At 34.7% G+C, this 20,498-nt stretch overlaps 1 protein-coding gene across 2 annotated transcripts in view; it reads left to right on the plus strand.

Annotated features, from left to right (window-relative positions):
* CAMK4 (calcium/calmodulin dependent protein kinase IV) overlaps window positions 1-19,872 on the plus strand; it is a 66,993-nt gene extending 47,121 nt beyond the window's left edge. For both annotated transcript variants that reach the window (XM_087715799.1, XM_087715800.1), the window contains 6 exons: window positions 4,306-4,396; window positions 5,412-5,486; window positions 7,395-7,470; window positions 10,972-11,098; window positions 12,426-12,578; window positions 15,193-19,872. In XM_087715799.1, coding sequence (XP_087571925.1) covers window positions 4,306-4,396; window positions 5,412-5,486; window positions 7,395-7,470; window positions 10,972-11,098; window positions 12,426-12,578; window positions 15,193-15,387 — 717 coding nt within the window. In that variant the 3' untranslated portion in view covers window positions 15,388-19,872. The remainder of the gene's footprint in view (window positions 1-4,305; window positions 4,397-5,411; window positions 5,487-7,394; window positions 7,471-10,971; window positions 11,099-12,425; window positions 12,579-15,192) is intronic.
* Window positions 19,873-20,498: the final 626 nt, after the last annotated feature.

The raw sequence follows: 20,498 nt of genomic DNA on the forward strand, positions 1-20,498 counted from the left end.
CTATGGAATCATTACTCAATTAGCTGCTGTATTTTATTAACTCTCTTCTCCTTTAAAATAGGACATCAGCATTAAAATATCATTTTTTGGCTCCCCAAAGACTAGATTCTGCATCTAGGCTGCTTTTACTATAATTCATTCTGTTCTTAAGGATGCTACTTTACAGTATAATAACTAAAATTATATTTAAACTAAAATATATTTAAATAACATTTGTACTGCTGGAAAAATAGGATTCCTTCACTGTTTGCATTTACAAAAGTATTTAAAAAATTGTATTAATTATGAGTTTTCCTTGGTACATTTATTGTTTTATCCTTTGGTGTTGGCAGTTGCTCATTTATACAGGTAGTCCTTGACTTATGATCGATCATTCATTTAGCGATCACTCAGTTATGATGGCACTGAAAAAATTATTTACGACTAGTCCTTGCACTTATGACCACCACAGCATCCCCATGGTCATATGATCCAAACTCAGGTGGTTTGGAATTGTCATGTATTTACAACAATTGCAGCATCCTGGGGTCACATGATCACCACTTGCAACCTTCCCAGCCATCTTCCGACAAGCAAAGTGTTATGTTCTGGGTGAAGAATGGAGGTGAGGCCAGAGTGACTTCTAACAGCTCTTTATTCACTACTGCCTGTGAGGCAACTGTTGGATCCCAGCAGGGTGACTCAGATTTAAGTCTCAATTTTATAATGGAATTCATTTGGTGACTTTGGGTTTGTTTTTTTCTTTATTAGCCTAACCTATCTCACAATCCTAAGGTCATAGATTTAAAATTAAAAGGTGTTCCTGTGAAAGCCTATTAGAAAAAAATTTGGACGTAAAGACAATAAATAAATAAATACTCTTTTAGAATATACTGCTTTGATAACTATATGAAGCAAGAGTGGAATATAAATATTTTAAATAAAAACACACTATTCAGTGTAGCAAAATAAACTGATCCAGTTTCCACATTTCATTCCTTTAAAAAAAACAATTTCATTTGATTGATGCATTTGCTACATGATAAAATGGAAAAGATGCTTTATGAACTTATATTTTTAAACCTTACTTTGTTATCAAAATAATAATAATTTATTAACCTGTCTTTCAGCCATTTTGGGTGGCTAAAAGAGTGGTAAATCTGATAATTATATCTATATTTGAGTAACTTTATTGAAAAATTGTGTAAATTTCACTTGTTGATTCCAATATGCTGCTAACACCAGATTATTTATTTATTGCAAGCATTGTTGTGCTGCTTCACACTGTTGAAAAGATATAACACAAGGAAACAGCAGCAGGTAATAGAAAGGGTTATGTTTCTCATTCTTGAGAACTGAGCCTGAAGCCATAATGTTGTACCATTTAAAGAAAAGGTGAAATAAATCTCAGAAAGCATTATCTAAAATAGTGTCCTGTGAAGTGAAAAGAAAAAAGAAAGCTTTGTATCCATAGGGCTGAAGAAGTGACAGAGTAATTTCCTCAGGGCATATCAGACATGATTCATGAAAGCAATTCATTTGCCCAGAGAAATGTAGATGCATGCCAGTGACAAAAACTAGAGGTTATACAATAGCGATAGATAAAGGAAAGGCATGGCGTGGGGCCACTAGATATTAGAAGAAAAAGTGCAAAGTCAAGAACAGTCTTTTGCTGAGGATTAGAATGAGGGCAAAGGAGGAAAAATTTCAACAGCAGGAAAAGAAACCAGTCTGGAAAAAACATAGCTATATAAAGGCAGCAACTGAAAGAGACATAAGAAACAAAACAAAAAAAAAAGATTATATGAATAGAAGTATTGGGTGGACCAGCACATTCCTACTTATTTTCAGGAAATCATAATTAATTCTAGCCATCCCACTTCTTTCTTGTTCTCCTTTGAAATTCAAGAATTTCAGCTTTCTTCTTGGTCACCCTAACCCAAAACAGATTTCTAGTCAAAATGGCACTGGAGAAAAAAATGATATCACTCTTGAAAGCCTGACAGGTCTTGGCTCATGCTAATAGGAAAGAGAACAATGAGACAACTCCTGGAACAGAGGCAATTGTAGACCCAGGTAGAGCAAAAAAGCACCAGGCTAGAGAGAAACAAAGGAAGAAAGAGACTGAAAAGATAGAGGATGGAATAGAAGTGAGTTAGAAGTGAGTCAGTGTACAGAAGAAAATAAGAGTTGAGGGGGGAAGGGGAGAAGACAAGAAGCAGAAAAAGAGACAAGGAACTTGTGGTAAGAACGAAAGTGAAGAATGAATAAGCTTGATGAGAAAAGAAAGTTGCACAAAGTCACCAGAGGAATAGGAAATACTTCATTCCTCTGTGAGGGAGGCTTGGAAACATCTTTCAGCCATAGTCCTCCAGGATCTAATCGTATCCTATCAAAATCAGTTGGCTGAACTCTAGGAAAGTCCTCATCAAAGAACGAAGCTAGCACTGGTTATGTTACCTATGTTAGTTGGGGAATGAAATGTCTACAAGAAAACAAGCAAGCTCAGAGAGCACCAAGGACCTTTGAATGAAGCTGTTAAAAGTCTGTTAACTCAATTGTTATGAGGGAAGAATTAGAGCAGGGTGTCCAACCTTAGCAACTTTAAGACTTGTGGACTTCACTCTCAGAAAGGCTGGCTGGGGAATTCTAGGAGTTGTAAGTGTTAAAGATACCAAGATTGGACACCCCTGAACTAAATTAATCCAATTGTTTCAACTGAAAAGTTAAAATAGACTTCTTGATGTTCACAAGCAGTTATGTAATTCTGATATAATTTATTGTTGTGGAAGCTGTGACCATACAACTATTTACCCATTTCCTCCACCTGTGGCATTTCCCCCACTTCCTGATTAGCTCTGTATCTGGGTGGTTAGCTTTATACCTAGATGATCCCATCTTATTATTGTTTCCAGCTCTGCAGTAGCACAGAGGGCGTAGTAAATATGTTTTTACAGTGGAAACCTGAGGCTTACAGACAGCTACTTTTCAACTGTATAGCACCTTGCATTAAAACCAATTTACTAATCATGGTTTCCTGAATTAATTATAATGGGCTGGTTTCACATAACATGTTGACTCTAAACAAACCACAGTATGACTTTGCATGTTTTGTGAACTTAGGTAGTCTCTTGTTAGATATGAAAAAAATATTATGCATCCACGATCATGTTCTTCTAGACAAATCAGGATTGTCTTAGATCAGGGGTACCCCAACCCCCAGGCTATGACTCACTACTGGGCTGTGGCCTATTTGAATCCGGGCCGTGTAAGCGAAATGCCCGTGTGTGCCCACAGCTCAACTTTCTCAAATTGAGCTATGTGCGTATGCATGCTGGCCTGCCACTCACGGTGCCCAGTTACTCTCTCCTCCCCAGATTGGCCGCCAAGTACAAGGGTTGGGAACTGCTGTCTTAGACTGATTAAGATTGATCAGTCTTAGACTGATTTTCCATGAAAACGCTATACTATATGATTTAAAAAGTGTACACACATACATATTCATTGTGGTATTTGATTAATGGCAGGAAGTAAAAGAAAAGAAAATCTAACTAAATCTAGTTTATAGCATTGCCATTTACTATCTCTCCCTACTGTCTTTTATCTTATAAACATTGTTTCTTTCTCTATTTCCATACCCTAATTTGTACTGTGTCTTTTGTTTATTGAAACCTCTCATCTTTTTCTTTTTATGATCTCAGCAGCTCTATCCAGCCACAAATTTTTGTCTTCTCATTCCCATTGACTGATTAACTATTGCTCCATATATTTCTTTTATGTTTGGATCCTCCTTCATTTTTTTTTCTATAAAACACTTTCTAGTACTTCATTTGTATTGGCCACCCACTTTTAAGTTCAACACATGTTCACTCACATTTTGACTGCAGGTCTTATTGTTTTACCACACACAAAGATACATACACAAAGTACACCATTTGCACTTCATTCAGTCTTGTCCACACACCAAAAATAGATCAATCAGTAACCATTTTAATCCACTGCTTTCTCAGGCCCTTTGGAAAGGCCACAAACAGTATTTATTTGCAGTTTTATCTTGATACTCATGGACTGTGGTTCATAGTGATTGTTAGACTTCCTCTTTTATTTTCATTTTCCATATGAATGTGCAAGTTGTTTTTGACATTACAAGTTATATATTTTTTCTATTTTCAGTACATGAAATTGTGGTCTGCAGAATTATTTTATTTCTTAGATTTATATTCCACTCTTCTCCAAAAGTCAAATCCATATACATAATAATACACAGTATTATGAAAATGTATTAATTGTATGAAATAACATTGTATACCCTCACATTCCTTCTAGTATTTACATGCCAATGGAATTGTTCACCGGGATTTGAAACCAGAAAATTTATTGTATGCAACTCAGGCTCCAGATGCACCTTTAAAAATAGGTAATTGATAATTACCGATAGTATCTTTTAGTAGCATCCTTAGCAAGTTGGTACTAAAGGGTATTGTGGGACCTCAGATTCAGCAGTGACATAACCAAAGCAATAGAGACATAATCAAAGCAATATTTAGGGTGCACAATGAATTAAGCTAGAAACTATTGCAATAGCAGATAAGTTGCATAAAACAATTTTCTAGAATAAAAAGGAGCGAGTGACATAGAATAGAGGTAATACATAAGTTAGAAACAAAGTCACTTTGTTCATATTGCAGCCTTGTACAATTCCCAAAGAATGAAGCAAGTTAAAAATAACTATGTCTGATGAAGGACAAAGCTGCTGCTAGCCTAAATCAACCACTGCTTGTTCCTAATTAGACAGAGGGAGATGATATATGTAAGCAGCTTGACAAAAGACCTTGTTTGGATCACAATTTTATCTTCTCCTCTAAGAGAACAGCCTGTGATCACAGATCAATAAAACTTTAAAACATCCTTCAGTTTTAGGTTTATTGCATTTAACAAGGGGAAAGCTTTTCTTATAGTACTTGCCCCATTCATTTCATGCTGAAGAGGATTAATTTCTTCTTCTTTCATATTTTCATTCTATCCCAATTATGCAGACAACATTCCAGAACCAAAGTTTGATTCACAGACTTCTGCATGCAGCTGTAATTCTTTGAAATTCGAAAATAATTATTCTCATCTCCAAATTTACATTCTTTTATACAGTAATAATTTGTGTGCTTCATATGCCCCCTTCCCCATGTATTTCAGTGCATGCTGTTTTACAGATAGACACTGGAACATTATTCAGTTATGATGTTGTGTGTTTAAAAGACATGCAATTGGGAAGAAAAAGAACAATCATACAACCTGTTTTCATTACTTTGCCACATAGCTGAAGGTCACCTTTTCCATCTATGTAGGCTTCCTACCTGACTTACAACATTGATTTGCTATGTCTAATTCAACAATCATTTCATAAGAAATATAATTTTCTGATTTCTGAATAACAGCTGATTTTGGACTTTCCAAGATAGTTGCAGATCATGTTACCATGAAAACAGTCTGTGGAACTCCAGGATATTGCGGTATGTTTCGGAACTTGTCTTATTTTAGACCTGTTTTTATTTGTATTCTGTTGTTTTAACTTTCTATATTTTCTAAATTTAGCAACTATCACACTAAAAAAAAACAAGCTCATATTAAAATATATACAGCTATATAGTATACACTTATTCAAAATATCATTTAGCTGCTCAAGTAATATACTAACTATAACCCTACATGGTTATAGAGAGAAGACCATCCAGATGGAAGCTGAAGTTTCTGGTTAAATGTATCAGTTTATAATACAATAAAATCTCTATTATACAGACTTCGGTTTAGTGGATTTCAGATGCAATGTTTAGATTTTTATATCAGACTTCACCCTTTGCAATGGTGTGGGTAATTGTACTTTATTTCATTTGCACAGTATAACTCACATTTTATGTATTTTGCATAAATTTCTACCATATGCCCAACATTCACATGTTTATGAAAATAACAAATGAGGCAAATATAGTTTCTTGGTGTTAGAAATAAATCTTACCAGGTTCATTTCCAGGCATAAAGAACACAAGCAGTTGCTTGAATCAAAGGTGAAGTTTATTGCAAGAACCTAATACACAAAAATAACTTTGGGAGGCAGCCATGGTTAGATATTTCTCAAATGGCCCTTATATAGGAAAATTCTAACTTTTTTCTTTGAAAAATGTGCAAAAGTACCCCCTGCAGGAATTCTAAGAAAATGCATTTAGCCAGCTGAGAATAGGGCCTTTTGCAGTCAGGCAACCTGCTGAATTGTAGGTTCTACTTATTTAGCATTTGGCAATGAAAAATAGTAATCTCTTTGGGGCAGGGACCTTTTTTTATTAGTTGATCAAAGAGATTTAAGTTTCAGTCTGGGAACAATGTTCACCCAATCATAGTTTCAGGCAAGGAGGAGTGTTCACCCAATTAAATTGGCATTTTCTATTGCATTTTGATCTTTGTCTAGAGCCTATTTTGATTTGTGATTTTGAACCTTTTATCTTTGATTTCAGCAGGAAGACTCTATAGTGGGAGGACTTTGGCTGCCTTTCCACACTGGCTATCTGACAACACAGACATTCCTAAAAGACATACACCTTCTCAAGCACACTTGCAGGTTTAGAATCACCTTCTCCAAGGACAGATCTTGTTTATCATGTCGAGATAGATTTTTCTCCACCTCTGTCTGGGAGATAAAATTCTTTTTCAAATGTCTTAGGAGTTACTCTATGGAGGCTGGAAAAGTATGCTATTTCCATAAACAGTTTCTGATACACTGCTAGAATCTTCAGGAATCTATAAAACATCTTAAATAATTTCAGAAGCTATGTAGAAAGAACATCCACCAATTAATTTAAGGAGGAAATTTTGTCTTCTGAATGAAGCTTATCCCCCCACCCCCGTAATATTTAAATAATAGCAGTATTCATTAAAAGCATACAAAAAAGGTACAGACAAAAGTTTATGCATGCTTCTTGAAAAAGAAAATCTCTTAAGCAAATCTATTTTGAATATTTTAGGAAATCCCATATGAAGTTCAGAAATAGGTTGTTAAATGAAAAAATTATGCCCATATTATTCAGAATCAAATTGGCCAACATTCTCGAAAGTATTTGCCATAGTAACTTATAATTTTTGTTGTTTTAATTTTAGAACTGTTATGTCAATGTATCATTCCAAAATCTCTTTCTTGCATCTTAGTTGCTAAGCACATTGAAAGCTTTTAACTAGGACTAAAAATTACTTGCATTTCATACAGAAATATTCCACTTTTGCCTTTGTAAGTTCTATTTTATTTAGTTACATTTATAATTTTTTTCATGTTGAATTTGTAGAATTATGCTTTTTTTCTTCATGAATTTAGACCATATATTTAATGACTGTTATCTTGTTTTACTAACAAGATTTTTTTTAATCATTTGCAGCACCAGAAATTCTACGAGGGTGTGCTTATGGCTCAGAAGTGGACATGTGGTCCATAGGAATAATCACCTATATCCTGTAAGTTTAGAAGACATAAGTATGAAACAGGTGGCTATTTCATTATTTTCTAATAATCGGCATTTATTTACTGTGTCAACAAGACACAGTAAATCAATAATTTACCTTGCTCTGTTTTTAATGATTTGAAGCTTGAAAGTCCAACAATTATTGAAAGGCAAAAAAAATCAGGTTTTAAAATATGCATTAGTTTCAATTTGTTAAATTATGAGTTTTGGGGCATTATTTTCCTTTATCTTTATGGTAGCTTGTAGCTGCATGAGACAATGATTCTCCCTACACTGAGATTCATGAATGAGTTTGGATTTAAATCTAGGTTGCAATCCAAGGTATGCCAGCTCTGTCTCTTAAGAACTCTTCATAAAGCAAGGTATTTCCCCTCCCCTCACTATCACTGCTCCAAAATGGATATAAAAAAGAGACATGAAAATTCAAAGTAAATGGATGTTTACGTAGAGTGTAACAGTGTGAAAAAAAGTCTCAAGATGGAGAACGTGGGCTGAAGGGAGAGCCATTATTAGATGATGTTGATATGAAATTTTATTTATTATCTTATCACCATGCTTTGAAAACATAAAGGACACACATACCAATGTTTTGCTTTCTAAAAACTTTCTTCCTGCTTCTTCCTTTAAAAATGGGTATTGGTAATCATTTTGGGGATGAACTGAGGGGAAGAAGGCCATGATGCATTGCTCAGTTATGCAGGAGATGTAGAATAAGAACTCTACTGGTGTGAGCATAAGTCTAAGTAGATGAGTATTCTACAGTAAATGAACATATTGTGGCTTTCTTTTTCATGAGCCTTTCCATGCAGAAGAGTCTTCTCAAGCTCTTCTTCAATACCTGATTTTCAAGACCATCAATAACTGATTACCAAGCAAGAAAAGGGCCTTTTCAAGACGTTCTAAGTGGAACAATTTTTCCTTTTTTTCTAGAAGGTTTTCCTAGCATTGTGTTTTTGTCATGTTCTGTCTTTATTTTTATTTTACATACATACATGCATATCTACTTTTTCTCTTATTGTATGTATGTATGTATGTATGTATGTATGCACGTATGTTGATGGCAAAGAAAAGAAAGAGGAAGTAATGTCAAATTCTAAAAACTGCAAGAATAAAAATTGCCATTTAAATTAATTTAGCTCTAAATACAGGAAACCAGCAAATACAGTCATTAATGTATTGATGTATTAATTTATTAAATGATAGGTGGCACCTTGCAGATTTTCAGCTGATAACATAAACAGTTTTTAAAATCTAAATTCCTTTAAAATATAAGTTACTATTCCAATATAATGTATTTTTTGTAAATATTAATACAAAACCAAGTGTCCACCCCTGTGTGCATCTGATTGCTTTCCTAGATTAGATCCTTGCATTAATTATTATTTTTATATAAACGTGGACAAAGACCAAATTAGATTGCAATCTTTATTTTCAGGTCATTTTTCATAACATCATTTCAAAGCTTGCTTCTGGTCTTTTAAGGTATTACCTATTCCACTTGTGTCATGTTATTTAATAAGCATTTCTTCTACTTCTTTGTCCAAGTGATTAATAAAAATATTGAAGAATACAAAGCCCCGAATGTTCCCTACTCAATACTTCCATCCAGTTTGCTGAAAAATCATTATTGAGCCCTCTTTGAGTTCAATTTTTAAGCTAGCTATTTACTTAATAATAATGCCATTCAACCCACATATCATGGAAAATTTGTCAAATGTTTTGCTGAAATCAAGATGTATTACGTCTGCAGCATTCCCACATTCTGTTAAGAATATATCCCAATCAAAATGAAATAAAATAACCAGTACAAGTATTATTCTTGGGAAATCCATGCTGACTCCTAATTAATATTGCATTGGTTTTAAGGTTTTTTTGCAAATTAATTTGTGATCTTCTGTAGAACATTCAAAAGTAACAATATAAGACTACCCAGTTTATGGTTTCCTGTACTGACCCCCCGGCCTGTGAATAAACCAGAACACAGGCTTGGCTGTTTGCCACTGTTCAATTACTGAGATAACGAATCCTTTGGCTGGGGGCCCAGGCAACTTGTTCAATAGAGTAACTCTGCAGCAACACGTATAGTCCAAACGAACAGACACGGCTAGAATACACAGATAGATTTTCTTAACTATTAATTTGAACAGTTGTTTCCTGCAAATGTCCCCTCCCAACGCCTCACCTATAATCTCTCTTGGGAGGGGCCAATCAACAACCACCTGTGCTTAATCATCTTCTGTGAGTCTGCCTACGGGGTTGCTGCTTCCATTTCTCAGCCCTTCTCAATCTAGCATCAGGGACAAACTGCCTTTGATCCTCCCCACTACTCCATGCCTCAGGCACCTCCTGGTGGCTAACCAGCCTCTTTGGTCCCTGCTCTGAACCCTGCCCAGGGTCCTCCACATCGTCCAGGACAGACTCATATGGTTCCTCGCTATCTGAGTCCATCAGCAGCTCAACCGGATCCTGATAGGCCACAACAATTTCCTAAGCCAGCCTTCCTTCCTTCCTTCCTTCCTTCCTTCCTTCCTTCCATCCATCCATCCATCCATCCATCCATCCATCCATCCATCCATAGGGAAAGCATTTGCCCTCCTACAGTCATCAACATTTCAAATGTTTTCTATGAGCTACTTATTTAGTCCAAATAATTTAAATTTATTCAGATTAAAGAAATATTCCCTAATCAGGTTTATATGACAAATGATTATTTAATCTGAATCAGCAGCTCATTTTGTTTTTTTTAGAAACCTTCACCAATCTCAGTTCAGCTTTCCTGAAACCATCCACAGTACTGCTCAATTGTCTTTCCTTGTTCCTATTTTCTATAGTACTGTATGTTGCCTTTTTTTTGTTTTCAAACATTCATCTCATTTAGCAACAATTTTTACTGCTCTCCATATTTTTCCTCAATAAGAAAAATAGTTGTAATTATGTTCCTAGCATTTTCTTTTTTAGAAAATTACCCATTGTAAGTTGCTTTTCTCATTAGTTTTTTTCTGCCCTGGAGTTATCATGCTAATTTTAATAACTTCTGCTTTTTTGAAATCTGTGTTCAACTTCACTGTTTTTCTAAAAATTGTGAATGTTACCCTTGTGTAGCAAATAAAGCAAATCAGGATCTTCAATGGCTGTTTGTCAACCAAAGCATTACTGCATTCCATTTTTTCATATAAAATTTGTGCTTTTACAACCATACATTTCCAAAAGTATTAGTCCGAAAAAATATATTTATATTTTAATTGCACCTAAAGCCCAATGAGATTTTAAAAATACATATGTACTTTATTATAGAAGTCTAATGACTCCAACAATTGCTAACTGTTCATATTGAAGAAATCTATTAACGCTTCTGTATCACAATGTATTATTTTTAATCTCCACGATAATGTACAATATTTCACTATTTGCATATTCATTTTCTGGGCATAAATACAGTTTTGTACAAGGAAGCGAAGGCTGACCTACATCATTCTATCTCATTTGCATGTAGACTTTGTGGCTTTGAACCATTCTATGATGAAAGAGGAGATCAATATATGTTCAAGAGGATTCTGAACTGTGAATATGATTTTGTTTCTCCCTGGTGGGATGATGTATCTCTGAATGCCAAGGATTTGGTAAGTTCAGTAAAGTTTTACACTTTTGAGTGGTGAAGTCACCTGCCTTTCAATTTCTTTTAATATTTATGTAATTTAACAAACAGCATTTATGTCATACTCTCTACATAGTGAGGGGGGAGGAGGCACAAACCACTAAACAAAGTGTGTACCCAATCTAGTAAATAACAGAGAGTAAACAAGTCTTCTCTGCCTCTTGGCTTCTCAATAAGACTTACTCACACAGAGAATTTACAGAATATTACAGAGAAAAGTCTGTGTGACATTTGCTTTCACATGGAGCACACCTGTATTTTCCCACTATTTTTTTCTGCCATTGATTAATGAGAGAAAGATGGACAAATGGCCAAACAGCTGTCTAGTCTACATAATTTGGAACAACTTGCCTCCAGAAGTTGTGAATGCTCCAACACAGTTCTTAAGTTTTTAAGAATATATTGGATAACCATTTGTCTAAAGTGCTGTAGGGTTTCCCGACTAAGCAGAGGGTTGGACTAGAAGACCTCCAAGGTCCCCTCCAACCAGAGGTGGGTTCCAGCTGGCACTATTGATAGTTCGCTCGTGTGCACGTTTGATGTGTGCTATGCGTGCATGCACAGTGCAATTAAAATTGTTCTGCGCATGCATAGAACTGAAAAACAAGGTGGCGGCGCCAACCAAGGAACCTGTTTGGGGGTATGGCAGGCCTGGGTTGCTGCCACTTCCAGTGACGCAGGCCGCCAAACCACTACCAGTTCGGACGAACCAGTCCGAACTGGTAGGAACACACCACTGCTTCCAACTCTGTTATTCTATTCTATTTCCCTTCTATTGCTTGCCCCGGATAGGATTTTGAAAGAATCCTTGAAAGAGGGCAAAGGAACAAGCATGATTTCTTCATCATGCTTCAGTTTCAGAGCATGCATTGATAGCTATAGTATCTTGAATATCTGTATTGCAAAATGCCATCCATAATTTATGATTATAAATTAGCAGCCATAATGCATACAGAAACATAAATGTAATATCTAGAGTGGAAAAAAGGGATCCCTTATATGGTTTCAATTTTTTCAGCACTGACAACTTTGGGGTTTTTAAAATGACATCATAATGTTTTGATTTGTCGTATCATCCCTGGTGGGGAAGAAAGTTGAAAGTTTAAATTCTACTACAGCTTTTCCAGTTTATTGCAGCTAGAACTAACAGCTTGGTCATTTGTCAGAAAGATATAGATGTATGAGATCTGCTGGATATATCACGCCTTAGATTAGAACCTTTGGAAACAATAAAATAAATACTCAAGGAATCGAATGGTTTTTGTTAATCTTATGTTTTTCATATCATGCAGGTTAGGAAACTAATTGTGCTTGACCCCAAAAAACGGCTTACCACTTTCCAAGCTTTACAGCATCCTTGGGTCACTGGAAAGGCAGCCAATTTTATTCATATGGATACAGCTCAAAAGAAACTCCAGGAATTCAATGCTCGACGTAAACTGAAGGTATATATCTTGAGGGAGAAAAAGGTTTTAAATAGTTTTTTTTTAATGACAAACACTGAAAGTTTTTATTTTTGTAACCCTGTCATAATATTGACTGAAGCATATGCATATTCCAGAAACTGAAACTGCCTAATTACATTGAGATGAATCCAACATTAACCATACTTGGATAAAAGGCAATTGGAATGCATATTGAGGCAATTAACTTCTGTGAAAATCCCTTTCAGAGAAAATATGTTCTACAAGTTTAGGAAATATTACAGAATGATGAGGGAAGGTGTTATAAAGAGGGGGGAATCTTTGATATACTATTTTCATCAGAAGACCATTTCGCTCTGTTCAGGAGATACTCCCACTAACCAAATGTAATGTTATATGTAGTTAATTGCTTAAACTAAAAGTAAATGTGAACCCTTTAGAGCAGGGGTGTGAAACTTGCATCATCACGGTGGCTTCATGTGACGTATCAGATTTTTTTTACCCTTCGCTAAACTGGGCAGGGGCAGCACATGATGCATATGGCCCACAGCGCATAAATTTGACGCCCCTGCTGTAGAGGGATTATCAGTATAGTTGCTGCCAGCATGTTCACATGACACTTATTCATGTTTAATGTCAAATGTGCCATAGCTCATAGCTTGGATATATTCACTGACTTTGTGTAGTTGACTAAAACATAAGTGCTTACAATCCTGATTTATAATAAATTCAATGTTTAAATTCATGCCTTATAATAGCAATAGCAATAGCACTTAGATTTATATACTGCTTCATAGTGCTTTATAGGCCTCTCTAAGCAGTTTATAAAGTCAGCATATTGCCTCCAAAAATCTGGGTCGTCATTTTTACCGACCTCGGAAGGATAGAAGGCTGAGTCAACTTTGAACCATTGAGAATCAAACTGATGGCTGCATTCTAACCACTGTGCCACCATGGCTCATAGCTTATTGCTATTATAATAAATCAGAAAATCTATTTATGTTTTGTGATACCTTATATTGATTTTTTTAAATGGCCAGAAGTGTCATCTAATGTTTGGATAATAGACTTACAAGTGTAAGTGTAAACCAACTACAGATGGCTAGTTTGCAAATTGCTCCAGGCATTTGCAGTAGGGTCAGTGGGCATAAACAGGATGTTTGCATTAATGCAAATACTATGTTATAGTTAACTATAATGTTATAATTAAATGTGAATACAAATTCGTTCAATGTTTGACAACATATCTTTTTGAAAAGCAGTATTTTTTCTAGAAACATTTTTAGCATTTTTCCGTCATCTTGGCTATCTTCTAGAAAATTAAGGTGTAGTCAATACTTTGGGACACATATTTTGGAAGATGTAGTCCAAGAGTTCATCTTAATTAGTTTAAAATAGTGTATGGGTTATAGGGTTATAAAACAGTGGGTTATATTTAAGAAATATGTGTATTTATGTCCTAATATCAAGATAGAAAAGAGGGGCAATGCTAATCTGTATTAGTTTAACTTTTTATTTTGAATATTTCATTTCTTTTATTGCAACCATAGTATTTTCTGAACTGGCTAAGAACTGGTGGTGGGATAGTATTATGGTAACACTCTTTTGTCCACTGTCAGTTCTAGTAGGTACAGATCAGGAGAAAAAGGTTTAACCCCACAGCCTCTGCTTTGTGTGGGTTGCTTCATGGCTCCATCTTCTCCCAACGTTATGCTCTGTAGATATGTTGAGACTCATTCCCTAAATGATATAATTCTTTCGGGATTCTGGGAGATAGACGTCCTAACATATTATAATAAGGAGCCCTAGCGGTTCAGTGGTTAATTGCAATATTGGCAAACTCTGCTCACAATCTGGAGATTGATCCTGACAGGGTTCAAGGTGGACTCATCCTTCCGAGGTTGGTAAAACGAAGGCCCAGATTGTTGTGGGGAATATACAAATATGTGTTACATTATGTTTATATTGTAAACCACCCAGAGAATGCTTCAAAGTGCTATGGGGTAGTATGTAAATTTGAATGCTCTTGCTATAAGAGGAGGACATACAAGGATGGAGAAGTCTGCCTTAATCACATCAGTATTATCTTATTATTATATCATTGCAAAACTATGAATGCATTGTACTATTTGTAGTTTTTGGCATAACTTTTTAGTTTACTTCCCCCCCACCACACAATTTTTCTGGCTTATTTATATCAGTTTGCATAGTGGAGACAATGTGCAAGAAAATGCATGCTTTCTCCTAGTGCATTTTAAATAACTTTACTCAAATGTGCATGTGCATATCTGCCTATACCATTCCTTTATGTATACATTTTGTGCTTTGTACCTGCATTTTCTCAAAATTTTTAAAGAACAGCATTACCGTATTCTTCTATATAAGTACAGCAAATGTGAATAAAATTCATTGTTTTGTTAAATGATGCCAGTTAATAAAGCTTGGGAATAACTTATTTACAGTGTAAACCTAGACTTTATCACATATTACATATGAGAAGATCTGTGACTCAGCTTCATTAAGGCTATATTATAATTTTTTCTACATATGTGATGAACTACCTTACATTCAGTGCAGCCAAGCTATACCATATATGTCAAAAAATATGATTTCTCTTTTGTCTTAAAAAAATCAGGCTGCAGTGAAAGCTGTTGTTGCATCAACTCGTCTTGGAAGTGCAGGCTACCATAGCTCCCATGACAGCAGTAAGCTGAGTGAAAACCAGCTTGTAATCTCAGAAGATGATACAGGAGAAAAAGGGACATCAATATGCCACATAATTCAGGAAACGGACATTCAGGAAAAAGGATCTGAAAGCGGAGAGCCGTAAACCTTGCAATGTCTTCTTTTAGCAAAGACCTCCCATTTCATGCACCAGCCAAATTACCATTCAACAAATGAGTTATGGATGACTTTGCTTTCAGGTGTAAAGTCCAACTGTAGCTGGTGACCTGAACTTTAATGCATGTGATTGCTTCTGAAAAACAGTAAAGTCTTTTATTGGCATGCCGTGGATAAAGTGATGTTTACAGTAATGCCAACAGGTGAATTGGAGAATAGGAAGTATGCTCACATCTTATGAGCAACGTGAATAAGTAATGTAGAATGTTTAAAAGATAATGTATAAAATGCAGTATGGTTGTTGCTGACACAAGAAAGGCATTCTTTAGCAATCGTGACATTTTTCCAATATGCTTCCTTTCAAATTTGTAATTATCCAGTAGGCACAAGGATCCATCAAGTGTTTTTTTAAAAGCCTATGAAGGAGTTTTATTTATCAATGATACCTTAAAAATATTTATGATGGAAAATTTAAGAGATTTATATGCAAAAATATTATGTTTGTTCCTTTGAAAAATTGAGAAGTGATTGGGATGACTAAAAGATCTTGATGCTGATGTTAAGAATGCCTTACTTCTGTTGATAACCATTTCTGTACAGTCTTAATTTATAGCTATCATTTGGCATTTCAGAATTAAATATTCCTTTGGCAGAACCAAATTCCTGTAAGAGTTGCACACAACCCAAGAGGGTGAAGAAAATATGCTGCAGAAAACTTAGAATCAGTCATCATTATGAAATTGTGCCCTTGTTTATTGAAAATTGGGAATGTTGATCTGAAATTTTAGAATTATACTGCAAGAAGGATATATGGTATCCAGAAGGAGAGTACCCAACATACTGTAGAAATACTTATATGGTAGGTGATACAGGGACTTTCTCAATCAGAGGATACGTGAATGGGGTGCCTTGTCAGTATACAATCTTTGCTAAATATAGTTTATGTGAGTTGAACTATCAGCAGAATGGCTTTTTAACAAGAAACTTTTCTTTGTAATTCTAACATCTGAATTCCTGAATACAAAAAATTTACAAAGAAAGAGGTGACAGTTACCCTAACTGCTCAGTTCTATATGTTTCTACTCAGAAATAAGTCCTAAAGAGTTAATAGTATATATTCTGTGATAACTGAGTATAGTTTTCGAATTTCAACCTCCCAGAAACCAATTAAGTATATAAGTACAGTCTCATTTGCTTTTTAGTACACGCACAATAACATAATATGTTTGATATTTTTTTCTTAATTATGCTTTCAGCAGCATTGTTCATCAGTGGAACTACAATTATTAGTAAACCAAGAGCATGTTCTGAAGCAAAAGGAATGAATTATTTTAACTTTTTATTATATTAAAATGAAGGGTAAATGAACATTATTTGTGTGAGGCTAGATGTGATAGAATCATGGTTTAGTACAAAATAGCATATGTTTGTTTATGCAGTAAATATTATATATGCTTTTCTAAAATATACAATGTTATTCTGAATGCATGAATAAGAACATGAGAAATATTTGTTTCACACAAGGAATAATTGGAGCAAGCACAAGGAATCATTGCAAGAGCTTATTTTTGTGAGTTGAAAAAGGTGGCTTAATATCAGTATTGACAACTACATTTCTTGCCTGGAGTAAATGATTTAGACAGTAAATTAATAACAACTATAATAAACCTCCAGCAATATCTAAAGCACTTCATATATATAAATAAGTGCGTATACACACACACACACACACACACACACACACACACACACACACACACACACACACACAGACTTTTGGTGAAACTGCATTAACTGAACTCAAAATAATCCCCTCTTTCACATGATATACAAATTCCCTAGGCCTGTAGAAATCTGTGTAGATATTCAAACCATCATATCATAGCTTCTAGGTGTAGTTAAATGCATGCCCCATTGAAATGAATCAATGAATTACTTTAGTAGTTTTCACCATGGCTTGCATTGATGGTTTAGATAGCAGAAATATACGGTTATTGCTTTCATGAATTTGCTTTCATTGATTTTGCTATATGAATGTATCTGTGTATTTTAGTTCTAGCAAGTGTGGAAAGACAGGGTATAAATGGTAATTTATTTGTTTTTATAAGATTATGCTGCACATTTTCCACTGAGATTCTACTATAAAATTAGTATTTGATGAAACATACAAATAGACCTCATTTATCAATTGTTCTCAGTTACAACAGTAAGGAAAAAGTAATTTTATGACCAGTTCTTGCATTTACGATCTTCGCAGATCTGTAAAGCAGAGGAAAGCTGAAGTAAGATGATAAACTCAGTTTCATTTAGCACCTCCTTCGCTTAACTACTGTTGCCAGTCCCAATTGTGGTCACTAAATAATTACATTACATTTTAAATTGTCTACAAAAAGCCAGCGTTTTAATACTAAGGAATCTAAATTAGGTGCTACTGAGACAAGTCACTCCAGTTCACTTTTTAGTAAAAACTCAGCAGTCTCCTTGAGCCCATCTAATCAACTTTATTTTCTTCATCCTCATCAAGTACCATGTTTTTCCTAACCTTTTCCCCTCTTGTATCAGATGCTCAGAATACAATATGTGAATTTTTGTTTACTGTTCATTGTCTTAAGGGAACAATCAGCCTTCATTTGGAACAGGAATGGTTTAGTAACATTCCCAAAATTTTAAACTCAAAGGACTGTACCTCAATTTTTCTCAATATTTGGAGTTATACAATGCCACTAAAAAGATCAGTATTTAAACTATTCTGTTCAATTTTTCCTTTCTTCCTATAACTTCTTTCTTCCTGAGAATAATCCTCCTATTTTACTTTTCCAGCACATATCCATTTTTATATAGAGCAGTGTTTCTTAAACTATTTTTCCCCTCAAAGTACCCCTTCCCACTTTCCAAAAAGTTATGGAGGACCCAAAAGAGTTTTTGTTTGTATGGGTTATGTTTATCATTATTTAGGATACTAATCTCAGGATTGTTTGATGGGATTTTAATATTGGATTATTTTTCAACATAGCTTGATAAATATTTTGCAAACCTGAGAGGGCCTCAAGGTACCCCTGAGGGTCCTAGGATCACCCTTTAAGAAACACTGATCTAGAATAGTATTTACTTCAAGAAAACAAAACCATCAAGCCTTCACTTCTTCATTGTCATTATTTTGGTAGTCTTAATATTTAATATTCATCTTGATATTTTATTTTTTATTTTCCATTTTAACATGCACAATAATAATAATTCTTTGGTTGATAAAATGGTGTAATGAGAATTTCTCAAAACATTAGTATTTTAATTTCCAGTGCTGATTTCAACTTTAAAATCCTGGAATCTGCAATTCTTAAAACACATTGGTTGTATAAATTAAATGCAAGGGAGAATATATATCTTTTTGTTGCTCATTTTCCTATTCCAAATCACTTTGTTTCACAAAATTTAAAGAAGCTTCTTGATCATACTTACAGTTTCTTAGAAAAACAATCAGGTATTCTGGCACACCATTAGCCTTAACACCTTCTACATTGTGTATGATGTACATAATGAAAGGCTTTCCTCTACTCAATGAAGCAAGGATACATTTCTTTTATTTTTTGCTCTTCATTATCTATTTTATATTAGCTGTTTGTTCCCCTGTCCCTCTGCCTTTTCACAAACCTGCTTTAGTAATTTGGCATTTCTGTCTCCCAGTACAGCTTTGTTCTTTAGCTGATACAGGTATGTCAATCTCTAATCCATAGTCTTGATCCACATTTACCGACTAAGACTCTTAGTTCATTATCTGTTTCCTCAACTACACACTTCAATTTTAAGTAGAATTCTTGAATATATTCCCACTGCAAATGATTCTGTTATTCTATATTCCTGCCCTAAAGAGTTTCAGAAGTTTTTCCATCTTTCTTTTAAGCACACTTGCCTCCATTTCCTATCTTTTGGGACTGCCTTAGTTGAACATTTTCTTATAATTTCTTTGATCTTATAAAAAAAGAATTCTTATTTTTCTTTTATCTCTATTTGTTGGCACTTCTGAATGGTATTCTCATTTTTCAATTGTCCCTTGTCCTTTTTCATTTAAGTTTGCTATCCTATGTTTCATTATTATATATCCTTCTTGCTCACCAAGATCTTAATTCCCTATTTATTTATTTATTTACTATCGATTGCTTGTTCTACAAAGTAGTTGAATCTTTTCTCCTTTGAAATGCTGGTTTTGTTTTTCCTGCTTTGGATTTCTTACTATCTCTTATTTATGCCCATTGCTCCTTGGGCTCGTTTCTACTTAAGTTAAGTGTTTGTTTGTTAGTTTGTTCATTGCATTTTTACATTCTGGCTGCTCAGATGGTTTACTTGTGAGACAGTTCCAATTAAATTATGGTACGAACCACAGATCAAAAGATTGAATGCATTTCTTCATTTTCATTAAATGGTTTATTAAACAAAATATACGTTTATAATCTATTAAACCTAATATATACAACTAATCTACATAATGCCTAATAACATGTATAAATAATGATATAGATCTAAGTGAAAAGGAACAATATTTAATAAACTAACAAGTTTTCCCTTTTCCCTATGTTAATTGTCCACTTTTTCCAACAATAAAATATTATTGCCACAGTTTTTTTTATTTAACCCTCACATTTAAGAAGTAGGATTCTGCTCCTTTTACTTAGGACTTTGTGTCTTTTACACGTAGCCTTGTAATATCCTTCTACCCCAGCCCCTACACCTTGTTAGGTGCCACTAAAATATGAAGTAGTTTTGTAATTGTTCTGTTTTACTGAATTGTTTCTTTGGTTCCATCTGTTTATAAGACACAGAAAATAATTACAGTACTTGTTGCTAGCTGGCTATAGCTGATCTGCATCTTTGAAAGGCTTCTGAGGCTATAAGCTACTCCTTTCTCAAGTGTAGGAGGTATTGGGTCTCTTTGCTCACTCCAATTGTTTTAGTCTCACCATCTCAACACACAGCTGGCTGCTTTAACTCTCTAACACCCTTGCCTTTCTCTATTCCACCGACAGCCAGGCCCTGTGCCTTACTGATTCTCTTTTATCTCCATGCAATACAGGAGTTGTCCTTACTCCCTTAAAGTCCCAGGGGCAC

The sequence above is a fragment of the Thamnophis sirtalis genome, unplaced genomic scaffold (assembly GCF_051295495.1).
Source record: "Thamnophis sirtalis isolate CommonGarterSnake01/CBP01778 unplaced genomic scaffold, rThaSir2_p1.2 scaffold_5, whole genome shotgun sequence".
Taxonomy (NCBI): Eukaryota; Metazoa; Chordata; class Lepidosauria; order Squamata; family Natricidae; genus Thamnophis; species Thamnophis sirtalis.